Source organism: Bos javanicus, chromosome 14 (genome assembly GCF_032452875.1).
Source record: "Bos javanicus breed banteng chromosome 14, ARS-OSU_banteng_1.0, whole genome shotgun sequence".
NCBI lineage: Eukaryota > Metazoa > Chordata > Mammalia > Artiodactyla > Bovidae > Bos > Bos javanicus.
Window position 1 is genome coordinate 16,251,622 of NC_083881.1, and position 17,234 is coordinate 16,268,855.

The following is a 17,234-nucleotide window of genomic DNA, read 5'->3' on the forward strand; positions in this document are numbered from 1 at the left end:
ACCAAAAAATGATTACTATCAACAAATGTTTATTTATCAAAATGAGCTCTAGTGTCTTGGTATCTGGTGACTTAACACTCAGTTTCGACCGTTTATGAATAACCTCCAGCATGGAATCATCTATAATCCTGCTAAAGTGTGACTCTGAACCAGACTCTAAGCTGAGGTGTGGGTCACCAGGTGCTGAGTGTCTAGCCTCACTCAGCTGAACTACCCAGGGTTTTTGTTCTCCCCTCCGCAACAACTCTTGTGAAGTGACAAATGATTCCATCCTAAATGTTTTTAACTGGGCTGAAAAGAAAGCCAGGTGCTGGTGAAAGAAGTAGAATGAAAATGGTATGACTAAGAAAATGATGGTTCTTGGCCAGAAAATAGAACTTTTAGGTAAATGAGAGAATGAGTGAAATTAAACGTGACAGTGGTGCCAAAGGCCCCCAAAAGGCAACTCCCATGAATGTCCAAGGACTACAGGAAGCAAGGACATTCACAGTGTAATGTTCATACACTGGTGCCCAAGCTGCTGCATCTTTTTAAAAGCACATTCCTGGGGCCACTCCTCAATTCAGGAGCTACTACCTCAACTCAACTCAAGTCTGGGAACCCCTTTCTATCACAAAACTGAGAAGGCACACCAAGGCACCAAGTAAAATACTTCAGTAAATATTACAGCAGCATTTGAATACAAAGGCCCTGTTTCTTATCTTTATAAAATGAATTCTTCATTCTTGATGCTTCATGCTTCCTAAATAAATTCTGTCATTTGTCCACCTCTCAAAACAGATGCCTGTTTCACATCTGTAGATAGGCATCTGCAGATGCCTACATCCCATACAGCTACTTAAACAAATTAACACTTCTACTCTTCTTACAGATAGCTAAACAAATTTAGATACTACAAATGTCAGCAGCACACAACAGAAGAGAGAAAGTAATATAAGAAATGGCTGATGAGTAAAAAAATTCATAGAAGAAATGTTTTAAAATAAGTGATGATTAAATAAGTGAGCATGACTTGTTTAATTTCTTAGAAAGAAGTTCCATAGGATCATGTCTTCAAAATCGAGTATATTTATCATACCATAACTGGGTTGGTCTGGCTGTGCAGTCTGAGCAACTAGATCTTTATTATGACGCAGAAACAGTATTGTATTCCTCAGAGTGAGCGCATGGTCAAAGTACCTCTGTGCTTCCCCTTCACCAGTGCTCTGAACCTGAAACAAGAGAACATATGGGTTGCAACAAAAACCACTCCCATGCCATTCATGCCAGTTTATAACCATAAAGTAGATATCTTTAGACATTATTAAAAAATCAGCCTTTTCATACTGTGAAATTAGTTTTCTACTTGCTCTTTGGAAGAAAAGCTATGACCAACCTAGACAGCATATTAAAAACCAGAGACACTACTTTGCCAACAAAGGTCCATCTAGTCAAAGCTATGGTTTTTCCAATAGTCATGTATGGATGTGAGAGTTGGACTATAAAGAAAGCCGCACCAAAGAATTGATGCTTTTGAACTGTGGTGTTGGAGAAGACTCTTGAGAGTCCCTTGGACTGCCAGAAGATCCAACCAGTCAATCCTAAAGGAAATCAGTCCTGAATATTCATTAGAAGGACTGATGCTGAAGCTGAAACACCAACACTTTGGCCACCTGATGTGAAGAACTGACTCACTGGAAAAGACCCTGATGCCAGGAAAGATTGAAGGCAGGAGGAGAAGGGGACGACAGAGGATGAGATGGTTGGATGGCATCACCAACTCGATGGACATGCGTTTAAGCAGGCTCCAGGAGTTGGTGATGGACAGGGAAGCCTAGTGTGCTACAGTCCACAGGGTCACAAAGAGTCAGTCACAACTAAGCGACTGAACTGAACTGAAAAATCAGCCAATCAGAAATTTGCCCAGGCAATACTGAAATACATATTAACCCCAATCTTGGTTGAGCTTCCATTTGACTACACTTTGGAAGGTGACAGAAATTACCCCAACAAGTAAAACAACTTCAGCAACAAAGTAATGCCAAATTATAACATTATATGTTCCATATATGATTCAAACAGGGTGCTCAAAAAACTCTAAGATCTGTATATTCTGCTTTGTCTAGAAAAGTAGTCTAATCCATGGTCACCAATGATGCCACTATTTTTATCACCCTGTTCACAACTCTGCAAGGGACAACAGAGTACGTGACTCAATACAGCTGTTCAGTATCGCTGAACACACAGCTTTAAATCACTCAACAAGGATTCACTGAGCCCCTGTTCTGTGCTATGACCTCCTTAGGATGTAAGGACAGAGGAGTGGATGGAACTCCTGCCTTCACTGGGTTTACATTTTAATGCATGTTCTTCTGACACTGAGTCAGTCACCTGTTTAATATGTAAAAGCACACACATTCCAGAAGCAGCAGAGAAAACAGAAGGCCAGGTCTACAGGAGGAAATAACTAATTACATTTGCATTACATTAACAAGATCAGCCAATTAAGTTTGATCAAGATGAAGCTTCTTAAAAAATAGCTAAGAAACTATTTTTTAAAAACTAAACTTCAGACTAAAGGGCTTTTCCAAGAATGTCTATGTGGTAAAAAAAAAAAAAAAATATATATATATATATATATATATATATATATATAAAGCGTAAAAGAGATCTTCCAATTTGCTGTACTTGATAAAAGACCAGCTGAAATCCGAAAAATAAAAATCTGGAAAACATGTTAATATGTGCTAGAATATAAAAAATTTATTGGAAAAGATGATATACAATAAGAAATGGGGCTAAACAAGATATTAAAAGCATTGAGGAAATAGTGAAAATATAAAGATAAAAGTTAAGGAGACAAATTCACAACAAGGATGATCTCAGGGACTAAAAAAGTAAAAATCCTATGGAGAAGGTGGGGAGGAAAAAAATGTCATGGTGTTTTTTTTGGGTTGTTTTTTTTTTTTGAGATATAAAGTACAAAATTACCAAACATTCTCTAACATACATGAGTTCATCACTAAAGCAAGGAAGGTACCAAATTTATTAGTCAAGGAACAGATTAGACACACACACTACTTGCTTAAAGCAGCACAGAGGACAGAATAAAATACTCAGGGAATGAAACACACCAGAAGGGCGATCAAGATTTAGAGTTAAGGAAAACTAGGCTGTACTCACAGGGAAAAGATGGTTAAAAACAAATATGGCTGAAGTCTTCAAGATGCTAAAAGGGACAGTGAGAGTGGATATAAACACGACACCCAGGGACATTGTTCCAGACTAAGTGGAACAAAAATTTCAAATAAAATTGCTTAAGAGTAGATTTTTTAAGAGTTATGATGAAAAGAAAAAAAAAAATTAAAGGCTATTTTGGAAAAGTGCATAAAAACTGCATACAGACTTTAAGATTTCTGTACCCCATTTCCTCATTACGTCAGATTATGCTAAGAGCTTAGATGAGGTAAATTACTCTTTTAAAATCACAAAATTCATTCATCCACTCAATATGTTTAAAACTAAATGACTGCCACAGTATTAGGGTGGGAATGAACAAGAATATACCAAAAATCTACATAACCAACAACTGATGTTTTATCAAGCAAGAAAAGAGTCCCAACACCCTGACATCCCATCTACCTAGATTTACCTTTTCTAGTTCAATAAGAAAGCTGTCCAGAGACTCATCTGAGAGCTTGCCAACTTCAAACATTGTGACTGCATGGCTTTTCAAATTCTGCAATAAAGAAACAAAAACAAAACTGAAATGTACTTTATCTGAGCCTATTATTAGTAAGTTCTAGCTTTCCCTCTGAATGCTAAGCATCTTATCTTGATACTACACTTTCCAATATATTTAACCTCAAGTGTGCATAAAGACTTGATTTTTCTAATTACAAAAGCAGCCCTCACTAAAAAGCTGCCACACTCCTCTAAAGAATATAAAACAAAGCTGGCTGCATTTTCAGGAATAAATTTAGTACTTAAAAAAAAAGATATAAGAACACTGAATTATTATGTACCTAATCGTTAAACATTTTCATATTTAAATAAGAATTTGACTTACTGGTGAAAGGTTTCCCATCATTAAAAAGGCAGTAAGTGTTGAGTCAAATAGGAACGCGATACGCTTTGTGTATCCTGTAGACAGATTCAAACTGTTTATACTGGCTGTGTCTGCTGGGGGGATAAAAATCATAGTTTAAAAATCAAGTAAATGAAAACTGTTCATTATTTATCATTTGGAGTAAGAATGTGTTTCATTTCAGCTTTATTTAATAATTAAAAGTACATAATATAGGCAATACTGTAAGTCATAAGAGGTCCCAATTCTACCTTATCTCCAACATAGAGAAAGAAAAAAAAATCTTTTAAGCCATTCACTTGTGCAGTAAATTTTCTGAAAGTCAATAATAAACCAAGACTTGATCACTGTCAGATCAAATGACTACCTAGCTTAACCTCTGTAGACAAGTCGCCAGGCCCAGGGAACAGAGCTACCAAGGGCAGGAATAGAAGCCACTTGATGGTGCCCTTCTCCTCTCCCCACACAAGCACATGCAAGCCCCTCATCCACTATGCTTTGTCCCCCTCTGTACCTAGAGGCCTCCCCGCGATGGTCTTCCTGCACTCGCCAGCTGGCACTCTCTTAGTCATTCTCAGCCGCAACAGCATCTTCTCCATGAAGGCTCCCTAAACCCCTCTTGGCAGAAGGAGGGCTCTTCCTCTTTGCTCCCCAGAAACACCACAGTGCCTCTCACGCTGTGGTGGTTCTTACGGCTACATTCTCCAGACTCAGTTTTTAGAAGGAAACTATTGTATTTCCTATCAATTTGATACCCCTAAGATCTAGCAACATATGGGTAAATACTCAAAGATACATACTGAGTGAAGAAAATCCAGACCAAATCATAAATTAATTGTAAACCTGGAGAGTTCGCTTTATGAGTGTATGTGCAGACACACGGCTTATTTACAGACAGGCTCAAGCTGAGTCACCGCTAACCTGGGTCTTCTTGACTGTTTGTATCCGTGTCAGTAGCCGATGAAGCTTCCTGTACAGGGCTCCTACTTTCCCCGCCATCCCACGACAGGAGCATCTTCTGTGGATCTAAAGTACTCCTGTTGATGAAGAAAACAGTCACTTCTGAAAAACCACACAAATGACCATATATAAAAACAGCCACTGAAGTCAGTACTGAGCTTACAAACATTCACCTAAATCCACTCTTACATTCAGGCCCCAAACTGAGATGTAGCCCTAAAATATTCTGCACCCACAGCAAAGGTTCTTAACTAAACCCATGGACAGGCTTCAGAGAATATGAGAACATTTTAAATTTATATGTAACATATAGTATGAGCTTTTCTCTAGGGCAAGTGTCATAGTTTTCATAAGAGTCTAAAAAAAATTCCAAAACACACAAGATTAAACACCACTAATATATAGGGTTTAATCTGCTGAATAAATAAAATTTTGTACATAAAATTGTATTTTTTTCCCCAAAACAAAAAACTCTCATACTAAATAAATGAGTTACTTTAATCTGTTTACGGATGGAACATTCTTCCACGATGAATGAAGTTGGTCCAAATTTATTACTTGTCCTTTCTTGTGGGCAAACCCCAATCGGCAGTACATTGATACAGCATTCTAAAAGGAATATAAAGGGAACGAATATCTGAAATAAACTAGACATCAGAATGTCCGTAGACAAAAAAAAACTATTATGGACTATGTTTATAGAGATCCTCAAATATTTTCATCCCATAGCCAGAAAAAACCGTTTTCAGTAAGCCTGGTCTTCCCCTAAGATCTCCACATAGGCAGGAGAGGGAAAGCCTCCAACCCTCTGGCTTGGCCCTCCCCAGATCCACACCCCCAAGAAGCAGGAGTTGTTGCTTTAACTGACATCACTGCAAGACACCGTGACTTCATTACAAGGCACTGCTCCCTGCTGGGCACAGACGGGTGAGGCTAGCTTTCACTCCCTAGGGTGGGAACTTCAGGGCTCTGGTCTTGCTCTGCTCTACTTCCTCTGACAATTAATAAGCATCTCACTGCTTCCGCTTCTCAGTAGCAAGACAAAAATCTATAATCCATTTAGTGCTCGTAACACAAGTGAAAAAGAGTAGGAAAATTACATACCTTAACCAGAGACAGGTCTATCTCAAGAACATTTGCAAGCTGGAAAATAAAATTAAAAATTATTTTACATTCCTAAAAATTATCAGTATATCATAATAAACAGTTACAGATAACTTCTCCATCATCAGCAAAATTTAAATTATCAATAATGGAAATACTGAATAAATTTGGTAAGCGGAAATTTCCTCTTTCTATATCTTTAAGACACTTAGAGTAGCACAAATCCAGGCAGTGACCCTAATAACTTAGCATCAGTTATAATTACTTGAGCTACTTTAATTAGAATTTGAATTAGAATTACTTAGCTTTAATTTTCTCATTTAAAATGAAAAAATTCTAGATCAATCATTTACAATGCTTTTACTATAAAGTCATATAAAGTTATTCAACCAAATTATAACTATATATATATGCAGGAAGTAACTTAAGAACAGTGACTTAAGTATATTAATAGTCGAAAATCTAACCATGTACGGATTTTTTAAATATTTTAGTTATATCATTAAATAATTTTATCCACTTGACACAAACTTATTTTCTAATCTTGAGGCTAAACTCTTTCATAAGATGTTGTCACACTTACCTCTGCAACATTAGTATGCTCATCTATTGACACAAATATCTTATAGAGCAGGGTTTCAAAATAATCACCTTGCACTCGATTCATTACAAAACCTTCAAGAGGAGGAACTAAAATAAACAAAACAGATGTTTCTCAGTGATTTAATTTTATAAAAGAAGAAAGTTTAATTCAAATATCTATTCAAAAAGAGACCTCCAACTTAGGAAATGAATTCAGCTTTTGATTCATTTTATCAACTCCACTGCAAGTTTTTCTAAAACTCCCAAAGTAAAGGTCATATACATAGTGGACTCTGATGGCAGAGCATAAAGCCATAAAAGTAATTTCACCCCCAGGGACCGCTCAGCATTACTCAGGCAGAGAAGTGCTTATAGGCGTGGACTCAGGAGAAAGGCAGGGGGACTGTGGCTGCTTCTGGATGGGGAAGCCTGCCAAGGGTATGCTTTTGATTGGTCTTAGGCAGCAGGATGCCTGGTCTGAAGCAGAGAAACAAGGGCTGCGAGCTGCCATGCTATACAAAACCAGGGGGACAGAAAGTATCAGCTCGTTGTCCTTCTCCCATCATCCCTGCTCCATCCTGACAAAAGGGGAAACCCATATGTGTGACTGCCACGTTTATCACTGATGTAATTTGCTCTTGGGGCTTTTTATTCTGTATCCTCCTTAATGGCAAGAGGGTCAAAACCTGTGTCAGCACAAGAGGCTGCCCAGTTGCTCCTCTCCACCTGGCAGTTGTACTCACTTCTCTCTACCTCTTTGGTCCAGATGCCCTACTCCAATTTACTAGGCTGCGCTTCCCGACCATGAGGAGGCACTACGCTTGCCTTTGCCAGTCTCCCCTGTGGGCACACTTCCCTTAAAAGCATTCTGGGAAGATGTGTGCCTAGATCACAGGAGGATGTGGTGTCCCTGTGTCCTCTGACCCTAACACTACCTCACTGCACCCAAAACCTAAAAGTATTCCCAAGAGAGAGCAATAAGACAAAACTCAAGTGAGCAAAATGAAGACACTGTGAAGAACCACAATGCACACATCAGGGTAGGCTACCCAAGTTACAGCTCTGTCTCATGGCAGTTTCTGATTTGGTGCTACCCTATTTCTAATCACCCAAGAACTCTTAAGGATCAAAGGTTTCTTTTTAGAAATATTTCAGCAATCCCATTTTTTAATATAATTAATTCTTTTCCTACACTATCAACTATGTGAATAAGAAGTGTCAAAATTTACTGAATGCTTACTAAATGCCAGACTATACTACTAGCTGCTTTATATATATACAATTTCACTTAATCCTCTTAATATCAAGAGTTGTTAAAAAGTATATCTTATCTTAGAGATGAAGAAACCAAGGCACAGAGAATTTGGACAAAAAGAATGAGAAATTCTTTAACTCTACATAAAGAGATACAGAATAGTCTTCAATATATATTAAGTTAAAGAAGCAAAGCATGCGTTGGATACACCATCTATGTAAGAATAAAATCACACAAAAAACTATATACGTATATTTGTGCATAGTATGTTTGTGAGAGAGTATATAGGCAACTTTGCAGTAGTGGCCGAGAGAGAAATTGAGTAACTCAGGTCAGGCATCAGAAACAGATGTTTTTACACTCTTTTGTAAGTTTAGGAGTTTATAATCCTAATTATTGCCTACTCAAAAAGATATTAATAAAAATAAAGAAAAATACCTGGAAATAGCAAAGAAAATTATTATTTAAAAAAATAAAGGACAAGGAAGGCCTGGACATAAACACATATGCTGCTGCTACGTCGCTTCAGTCGTGTCCGACTCTGTGCGACCCCATAGACGACAGCCCACCAGGCTCCCCCGTCCCTGGGATTCTCCAGGCAAGAATACTGGAGTGGGTTGCCATTTCCTTCTCCAATGCATGAAAGTGAAAAGTCAAAGTGAAGTCGCTCAGTCGTGTCCAACTCTTTGCGACCCCATGGACTGCAGCCCACCAGGCTCCACCGTCCATGGGATTTTCCAGGCAAGAGTACTGGAGTGGGGTGCCATTGCCTACACAAATAAAACATAAAGGTCAGGACACGCTGGAGCACGATACCTGATGGAGGGAGTGTTTCTTTAATAAGCCCTATCACTCAGTTGGTAACAGTAAGGTTCCTGAAATGTTTTGACTCTTTATTTATTTGATTACACAAGTATCTTAGAATGCAGATGATATCACAAACAAGAATAGCTAAAAGATACGATGGAAAACACATTTACAACACATAACCTTAATGTAACAAGTGCTTCTACAAATTGGCAAGAAATCTAACCTACAGAAAAAAAGCTCTACTGTGTTCAAAGATGTTAACCACATCACCAAAATAAATAAATAAGGAAATGATCTAAATAACCAGCAACAGAGTAATGGTTTAGTAAACTGAAACACTGCTGTTCTTGTTCATTTGTTGTTTAGTTGCCAAGTGGTGTCTCTTTTGCAACCCCACAGACTGTAGCCCACCAGGCTCCTCTGTCCATGGGATTTCCCAGGCAAGAACACTGGAGCAGGTTACCATTTCCTTCTCCAATCAAACCTGTGTCTCTTGCACTGGCAGGAGGATTTTTTACCACTGAGCCACTTGGGAAGCCCCAAACTGAAATATACAAGGGTCTTAATATTGATTTAACTTGCAGAGGAAGTGAAGAAGGGAGGAAGAGATAGGGAGGAAGAGATAAGCCAAAAAAGACGGTCGTTACATGAAAAAATAAGACACAGATATGTCTGGTAAAAATGAACAACATACAATTCTATGATATTACTGAATACATGTAGAAACTTACGCAGTGAACAAGGTTTAAAAGATGACATAAATTTATAAAGACAGATTTGATTTAGGATTTTAAGAAATTTACCTTGGATTTCTATTTTAATATAGTGTTTACGCCATCATAAGATAAAAATAAAAAGAAGGAATTTAAGTAAAATCACCACAGCGTGCTGTAACGTAATGAGGAAGAAATGGTTTTCTTTGAAAAATTCTAACACAAAGATCCCAGGATGATGTGTGTCTAACTTATTAGGGTGATACACAGTGCCCAGCACCTAGCAGCCATTCAAAAAACATTGAGAAATATTACCACATACTCACCTGCTATACAACTGTCATCAGATATTGGTACATCCAGATAAACAAATCCTTTGTTATATAAACCTACAGAAGCAAAAGTATCTTGTTTTAGATGAAACAGTAAACATTAGTAGTTTTAAAAAAAAAATAAAAACTTTATTCTTGGTTTTCCATAAAAATAAAGATTCTTACAACTTAATGGTATGTGAAAAAGACAAGACAGAAGAAAAAAATTATTATCAAAGCTTTCAAAATCTTGGTTTCCCTCAAATGCTCAGAACTGCAAAATTTTTCTTATGATGCATTCACATAAATTTCTAATCTATGTGACTAATTACAGCCACACTGGAAAACAATGGACAAAGGTCACATTTCAAACAATACCACGCCTTAGGAAATATTACTATTCTTATCTAATTGATAAATAATAGCTACTAATTGTTGATGGCTTAAAATAAGTTTTTATGTTGACAGAAGACCATTTCTACTAACCACTTACTATGGACTACATTGTAATCTAGTGATCCAGAGAGTTGAGGGCCTGCATCAATGATCTTATCAATAGCGCATTTCTCAGGCAAAGTGCATATCTAGGAAAAGCAAAATATTTTCAATTAAGTTCTGTCCAAATTAACTAATTGATGTCTCCTCAAATCTATTTACGTTTAAACCAATGATTATATCTCATTAATTATATGAACTACTTGTAATATTCATTCTTTACTCTAGAATTCAAACAGAAAAGGCTATGCACATAACCATCAATTAAGGTGCCAAAGTATGCTACCAACAGAACTCACAAAACAAAGTAATTTTAAGTGCTAATACTTGCTGATAAGTAGCATGTTCACTAATAAATACTAATATTTATTCACCCTTTTTGAATTGGAATCTGATCCACATACTGACTCTGAATCTCTCAAATCAAAAGCTAATTCACATGCCACAGGATTATCATCAGTGACAAGATCACTATCTTATGAAATAGTCTGATATCTTAATTGGAAGTAAATGCACTGAAGCAGAATTTCTAAGCCTTGCTCTCACTGGATTTATTCTGTCCTTGGAAGTAAAATAAAATGCAAATTAAAAAGAAGTCCACATGCTCACTTAATTCTTCAGCCACAGGGATACGACTGGTCTCTAGGCACCGCGTCTACTGCTCCACCTCCTTCTCTAATCAACATCTCTTCTTAAACGTATACAGCCTGTAACAAATGTGGTCTGACCACTGCAAACAGCGTTTCCCTTGATCTTGACCTTAGTGCTCTATCAAGCACCTAACACTTGAGTATAGCATTTCAACAGTGATTTAAGAGCAGAGCAAACTGTCCGAATTAAAACCCTGGACTTTACTCCACTGTGACTGGAGTCATTACTTCACTTCTGTGTGTTCATTTTCCTCATATATGAAATAGGCTACAAACAACCCCACACCACTGGGGTTGTTATGAGAATCAAATGAGACAATACAAAAGGCACTTGGAACAGTGCCTGGCACCCTGAGCACACACCAAGGGCTCAAAGAATGTTATCAATGTTACTGCTGGTAGTTGCGGCATCATGTCAACTATGCATGAAACACCCATCTAATTAAATCCCCAGATGACTGTACAAGAACCACATCAAGTCTCCCTCATTAATCAAGAGTATTTTCGAAACTTACCAATAGTCTCGCCTACTGAGATCATTTACAATTTTGCATTTAAGTTTAATTTCCTTCAGGAACACCAAATAGTGTCACGTTTTTAAAAAGTTCTGCAACTACAGTTAAATGTAATTTTTAAAAATAAAAATGCTTAATTTTTAAAGATACCTACCTTTATGTCATCTTCCGTGATATACGCAGCCTGCACCACCCACCAGGCCTCTATGGCAATTTCCACTGGCTTTACTGGTAAAAGATCACGCGCCGTTTTCCTTCTGAAAAATTTCTGCAATGGTTCAAATATCTGAGAATTTGCAATCATTCTAAAATTACTGTTTTCTTTTTTATTAATCATACTATAACAAGATCGTTTCTAACAGGCTAAATACCTTTTAAAATTCTCACGTTTTAAAATCTAACGTATTTTAGATATACTAAATGGAAAAAGTCATTCTTAAATTATTTCAAAATAAATTACTTCAAAACAGTATCATTAAATCTGAATCTAAATCCAGATATTCAAAAGAAACCCAGGTGAAAATGTGTATCAATTTCACTCATAAACTGAACCCTGGGTGTGGAATGACTTAGGTTAGAAGATCAATGGAGCAGATTTTTAAAAATAAATGAAGCGTCCTATTCCTTGAACATTTTAAATTCAATAAGCACTTAAGCTATAACCTAGAGATACTGATGAGTTGTTTTTGTATTATTTCTGTATTAAGCACATTTTATTTGATCCAAGAAATCACAATTCAGTATTTCTACTACTTAAAAATTTAACAAGACTATGTGATAAGAGGTACAAGAAATGAGAAAGAGAAACAACTAGCTTACCTTTGATGATCTGCACTGATTCATCAGATCAATGTATTGGTTTCTTCCTATGCCAAGAAGCCTTAGACCTAAAAGAGTCTTTCTTTTAAAATCATTTAATACATCTTGAAAAGTCAGTACACACACAAGTCTACTAGGAAAAAACCTTTTGACTTTCGTTCCCCTTTTTATTATTACTGACAATCAGGATCAAATTAAAAAGAAGTCTTCCAACGAAATACAAAAGAAAACCAATTGGGAGAGATAAATTCATGCTGACACTTTTGACAATGCTAAATGAGAAAATTTTTTAAAAGCAGAAGTCCTCCCAATTCCAGGAAGTCAAAATGTACTTCTCAGCAAAAGTTTCTTCTTAACACAACAGAACTGTCACATTTCAAATAGACACACTTCATTAAAATAAGTATAATTTAAAAAAGCAGCGAATTTTGTTAGTAAAAACCATGTATTGTGCTGCAAAAATACTGTGAGTGAATTTTCTTCCTCATTTAGTATACACCACAGCCCAAGTATGAAAAGGAACTTCACTCTCTAGAAAAAGACTAGTCCCATTTGTCTGATTCTGCCACTCCAAAATATCCTTCCCTTAGACATTTAAAACTAAATCTCACACTTGACTTATACCACCTGATAAAATTATCAATAATCTTGCTTATGTTCTCATCTTTCATGTTAAAATGCACACATTACAACACAGATAAGAGCACACATGTGCAAAGACACTAACCATTACCAGGCTCAGAGTAATACTTACAGTCAGCAGCAGTGAAATTGGGCAATGAATCATAACTTTTCTCACTGTTCATAATGTCCTTTTAAAAAGAAAAAAAAAAAGTAAATGTTAAATGCAAAATGTCCTTACACCACTGAGATCAGAGTCTGGCAACGCAGTGCACACAGGTCACACAGCGGCACATACCACGTGGCCTCCTGTCTAATAACTGAAGGTCAGGCTTTCAGGTCTGGGTTCCTCACAGTGCTATGAAGCCCAGACAGGTGCCCGGCAACCTCTGCCCTGCAGAGGCTATGCAAGGAATACCTCCCTTCGAGCTCAGGGTTGCAGGCTCTCCACACTTCAAACCTGATCCTAGACTCCTACCCCAGGGCAAGAGAGAATCCCAAGAGAAGGCCTGACAATGCGTCACAGCACTGCCAACAAAAACCCAACGACTAAGTAGTCTTTGCTCCTCCGAGTCACAACCAGCAACTCAGACAAAGTCAGTATCTGGCTTCTTCCAACCCTCATCTGTTTCTCCAGTAATAAACCAGCTGTTTACTGTGGGGATAACACCCATTTTCAACCCAGGAGTTATACCCAATGGTTTAAGAACAGAAACCAGAGAATAGCAAGCATATGAATGGAAACTGGGACAAAATCTCGCTCTGTTATCTCCCCCAAACCTGTGGACACCACCAGGAAAATAATCAGAGAGACAGCAATAACGATTCTACATTCTGCTCAGCTGCCACCTTCTTTATGCTGCACTGGTTCCAGGGAAAGAGACTGGCAGGAACTCAGCTGCCAGGCCTCAACCTTTACTTTGTATTTCCTCCAAAACAGGGACACACAGGAGACACGGGGCGGTAGCAGTGCCTTGAAAAGGGGGTTTAAGAAGACAGAGGGAGCTCCTGTGAAGGCAGCCTTATCCTGCAGGCGCCCAGCTTCTTCAGTTCTATGTGCCCTCTGCTCTTCAAGGGGCGAGTGAGCCCAGAACAGCAGCACTCAAACAGAATTAAATCACCAATGAATACCAGATAAATACTGCCCATCTTTACATAAAGCTCCCTTAAAAGCAGTGTATGAACTAGTACTTAACGTTATTCAACACAAGCCTAAACATTGCCTTTGGAAAAAGGCTAACATCTAAAAGTTAATAATCACAGAAAGATTAGCAGCCAGGACCAGTAATATATTTCTGTTCTTCTGAACCATGCATTATATAATGTTGAGTCTATATACATCAATGATTCTTTCTACAGTTAGCAAATAGCTAAATACATTAAGCTTCGAAGCTTAATGTTCAATTCTGTCAGCCACATTTTCAACCTTAACCACGTATTAAAAGCAATGAATTTTATACAAACTGTGCTAACATAAATGACTGATTAACCTACAAGAGCACAAGGGGTCAACAACATCTTCAAGAACACAGAATAAGAACAGATACTTTTCCACTGTGAAAACACTGCTAAGGACACCTACTTGTCGCACAACAGTTACCTTGTAAACAACTGTCCTTTCTACACTATCAGTTCAGAAACAACGTCCACCGCGGCTGGGTGCCACAGAGCTGGTCATCATCCACAAAGTGCCCGTGACACGAAGTCTCATCCCTCCCCTAATTCATATACCCTGTAAACTCACCTCCATGATCCCAGTGTAATATGAGAACGGTGTTATCCTCAGGCCTTTCACCATGATGTCTGATAAATGGTAAGGGTACAGCATGAGATGATCTCGACTGTACTTCAACAGTTCCTCGTAGTACTTGCGTTCATCCTTCTTGACATGCTTAACTGGGAGACAAAGGGAAATCCTCCAGTTTTATTTGACGTCTTACTAGTCAATGCAATGTTAAATTCTTTACAAGCTATTAATTAAAAATAAAAATATGTAAATTGGAAGAGAACAAATAAAACAACCTAAGCTGGAACAAAGAAACAATTATAGCACAAGAAACAGATTTCAGAGAATATAAGTAAAATGTACAATGGGACAGATAAGTACAAAAGTAATTCTTAACAAATCAAAAAGCAAAGAAAACGAGCATGGAATGTCTCCCCCCACAAAACGAGCTATAAACCATCCAATCCCTTACTATGATACTTTACAAAACAGCCAATGTGAATGGCAGCTTTCTATGAAATCGAGTCTATTTTAAAAAATTATCTGCTGGTCTTTGTGCTTTAAATGTAAAAAGACCTCTGAGTTCCATAGAATATACACTTCACATAGAAAACCTATTGCTGAAATACTATGTTTAAAATAAGAGCAACAAATGGGAGGCAAGATCAGCAGGGCAACAGAATAATCTGACAAATAAAAGGCAAACACTAAAACAGAGAAGTTAAAAAAAAAAATGGAGCCAATTATGTTTAAAATTTGTTCCAATTATTATAGAAAGAGGCTTCATTAAAGTTACATTATTTGGAAAATTTATAGAAAACAAAACAAAAAATTCAAAGTCAAAAATCAAGAAGTAATACAATTCTTTCTGGCATATTTTCTTACATAAAGTAAAAAAGAGGACATCTGAATCAAAATTAGTACTCTGTAGGTAAAATAAATCTATAAACAAGACTCTAGAAAATAATTTTCACTGGAATTAGAAGGAAAAATCTACTTGCTAATGCAAATTATTGTTAAGTGTAATGGGTCATTATAGAATTTCATAAAGTCTGTACATGAAACGATTTCAGTACTATGAAATATGGTGAAAAGATAGGAGAGATTTATGAAAATGATAACTCTGCAACAGTCAATTCTATCTCAATGTAAAAATGGCTCTACTTACCTAAGTTATTTCTATATCGTAACTGATTGCGGATACTGTACAGGACAACCTGCTTTTCATATTCTCTCTGTGAATTTCCAAGACTCTAAAAAAAAAAAAAATTCAAATAGATTTTAAATAACTAAACCAAAGTACTCTCCTTCCTTAAAATTTCAATACCATGCCCCCCAATTTTATCCTGGAATCTCTAAGTTCAAGAACTGAGTAAAGGTTTTCTTAAATTTTATCATACAAACTTTTCTGCAATGGTATTAGAGCAAAAAAAAAAAAAATGTGTTTATCTTCAGTCTGCCTTTCTAAAAGGATTTAATGACACTATCTAAAGTATTTTATATATAAAGAGCAGTCAGAGAGCATAACTGCACTTAAGTTAACAAAAAACTAAATTTTACTAATAAAACATTTCCTTCTTGCCGGTTTCCAATTTGTGTGAATGAGGATGGATGGTTTCTTGCACCTACATTTTTTTAAAATTTAAGAATGGCCACTAGGAACAGATCCCTGTCTGATAACTACTTGCAGTTGAAGGCTATGATTATTAAAAATTAAGATTTCTGAGGAATATATATTTCAAATGTACCTCTAAATAAGATTATTTCTTAAAAACGTCATCTAATGGTCTCATTAGAAAACATTTAGACAATTCTGGAAAATAGAGTTGTCTAAATTTCCAATATATTTTTTAATGAGCAAAATACTTTCTGTGAACTTAGTGTTTTAAGTTCAAAATTGGTTTTTCATGAAAGCAAAGTGTAAGCTGGTCTGATTAGAGTTAACATTACACTCAATGTGAGACCATAAACTACATTTAATATGTGACTGCTGCTACTGCTAAGTCACTTCAGTCGTGTCCGACTGTGTGTGACCCCATAGACGGCAGCCCACCAGGCTCCTCCGTCCCTGGGATTCTCCAGGCAAGAACACTGGAGTGGGTTGCCATTTCCTTCTCCAATGCATGAAAGTGAAAAGTGAAAGTGAAGTCGCTCAGTAGTGTCCGACCCTCAGCGACCCCATGGACTGCAGCCCACCAGGCTCCTCTGTCCATGGGATTTTCCAGGCAGAAGTACTGGAGTGGGGTGCCATTGCCTTCTCCGATGTGACTGTTTTCCCCCTTCTAATTATTAGCCATGATCTTTCCAAATACTATAAAAAAAAAAAAAACCTTAAGAGATTAATGGAATATTCATTGGGAGAACTGATGCTGAAGCTGAAACTCCAACACTTTGGCCACCTGATGCAAAGAACTGACTCACTGGAAAAGACCCCAATGCTGGGAAAGATTGAAGGCAGGAGGAGAAGGGGACAACAGAGGATGAGATGGTTGGATGGAATCACCAACTTGATGGACATGAGTTTGAGCAACCTCTGGGAGTTGGTGATGGACAGGGAGGCCTGGTGTGGTGCAATCCATGAGGTCGCAAACAGTCAGACACGACTGA

The 17,234-nt window shown here is 37.3% G+C and overlaps 1 protein-coding gene across 4 annotated transcripts in view; it reads right to left on the reverse strand.

Annotated features, from left to right (window-relative positions):
- FAM91A1 (family with sequence similarity 91 member A1) overlaps nt 1–17,234 on the reverse strand; it is a 41,749-nt gene that overhangs the window by 20,481 nt on the left and 4,034 nt on the right. For 3 of the 4 annotated variants that reach the window (XR_009740797.1, XM_061438667.1, XM_061438665.1), the window contains exons 2-15: nt 15,796–15,880; nt 14,646–14,797; nt 13,035–13,092; nt 12,281–12,348; nt 11,616–11,729; nt 10,295–10,385; nt 9,817–9,879; nt 6,714–6,820; nt 6,131–6,169; nt 5,523–5,635; nt 4,988–5,103; nt 4,049–4,161; nt 3,632–3,718; nt 1,079–1,211 (exon numbers count right to left, since the gene is read on the reverse strand). Coding sequence is in view for 3 of the 4 variants with exons in the window: in XM_061438667.1 (XP_061294651.1) it covers nt 1,079–1,211; nt 3,632–3,718; nt 4,049–4,161; nt 4,988–5,103; nt 5,523–5,635; nt 6,131–6,169; nt 6,714–6,820; nt 9,817–9,879; nt 10,295–10,385; nt 11,616–11,729; nt 12,281–12,348; nt 13,035–13,092; nt 14,646–14,797; nt 15,796–15,880 (1,339 nt within the window). In the remaining variant the exon portion in view is untranslated. The remainder of the gene's footprint in view (nt 1–1,078; nt 1,212–3,631; nt 3,719–4,048; nt 4,162–4,987; nt 5,104–5,522; nt 5,636–6,130; nt 6,170–6,713; nt 6,821–9,816; nt 9,880–10,294; nt 10,386–11,615; nt 11,730–12,280; nt 12,349–13,034; nt 13,093–14,645; nt 14,798–15,795; nt 15,881–17,234) is intronic. The other variant, XM_061438666.1, reaches the window with a different exon arrangement.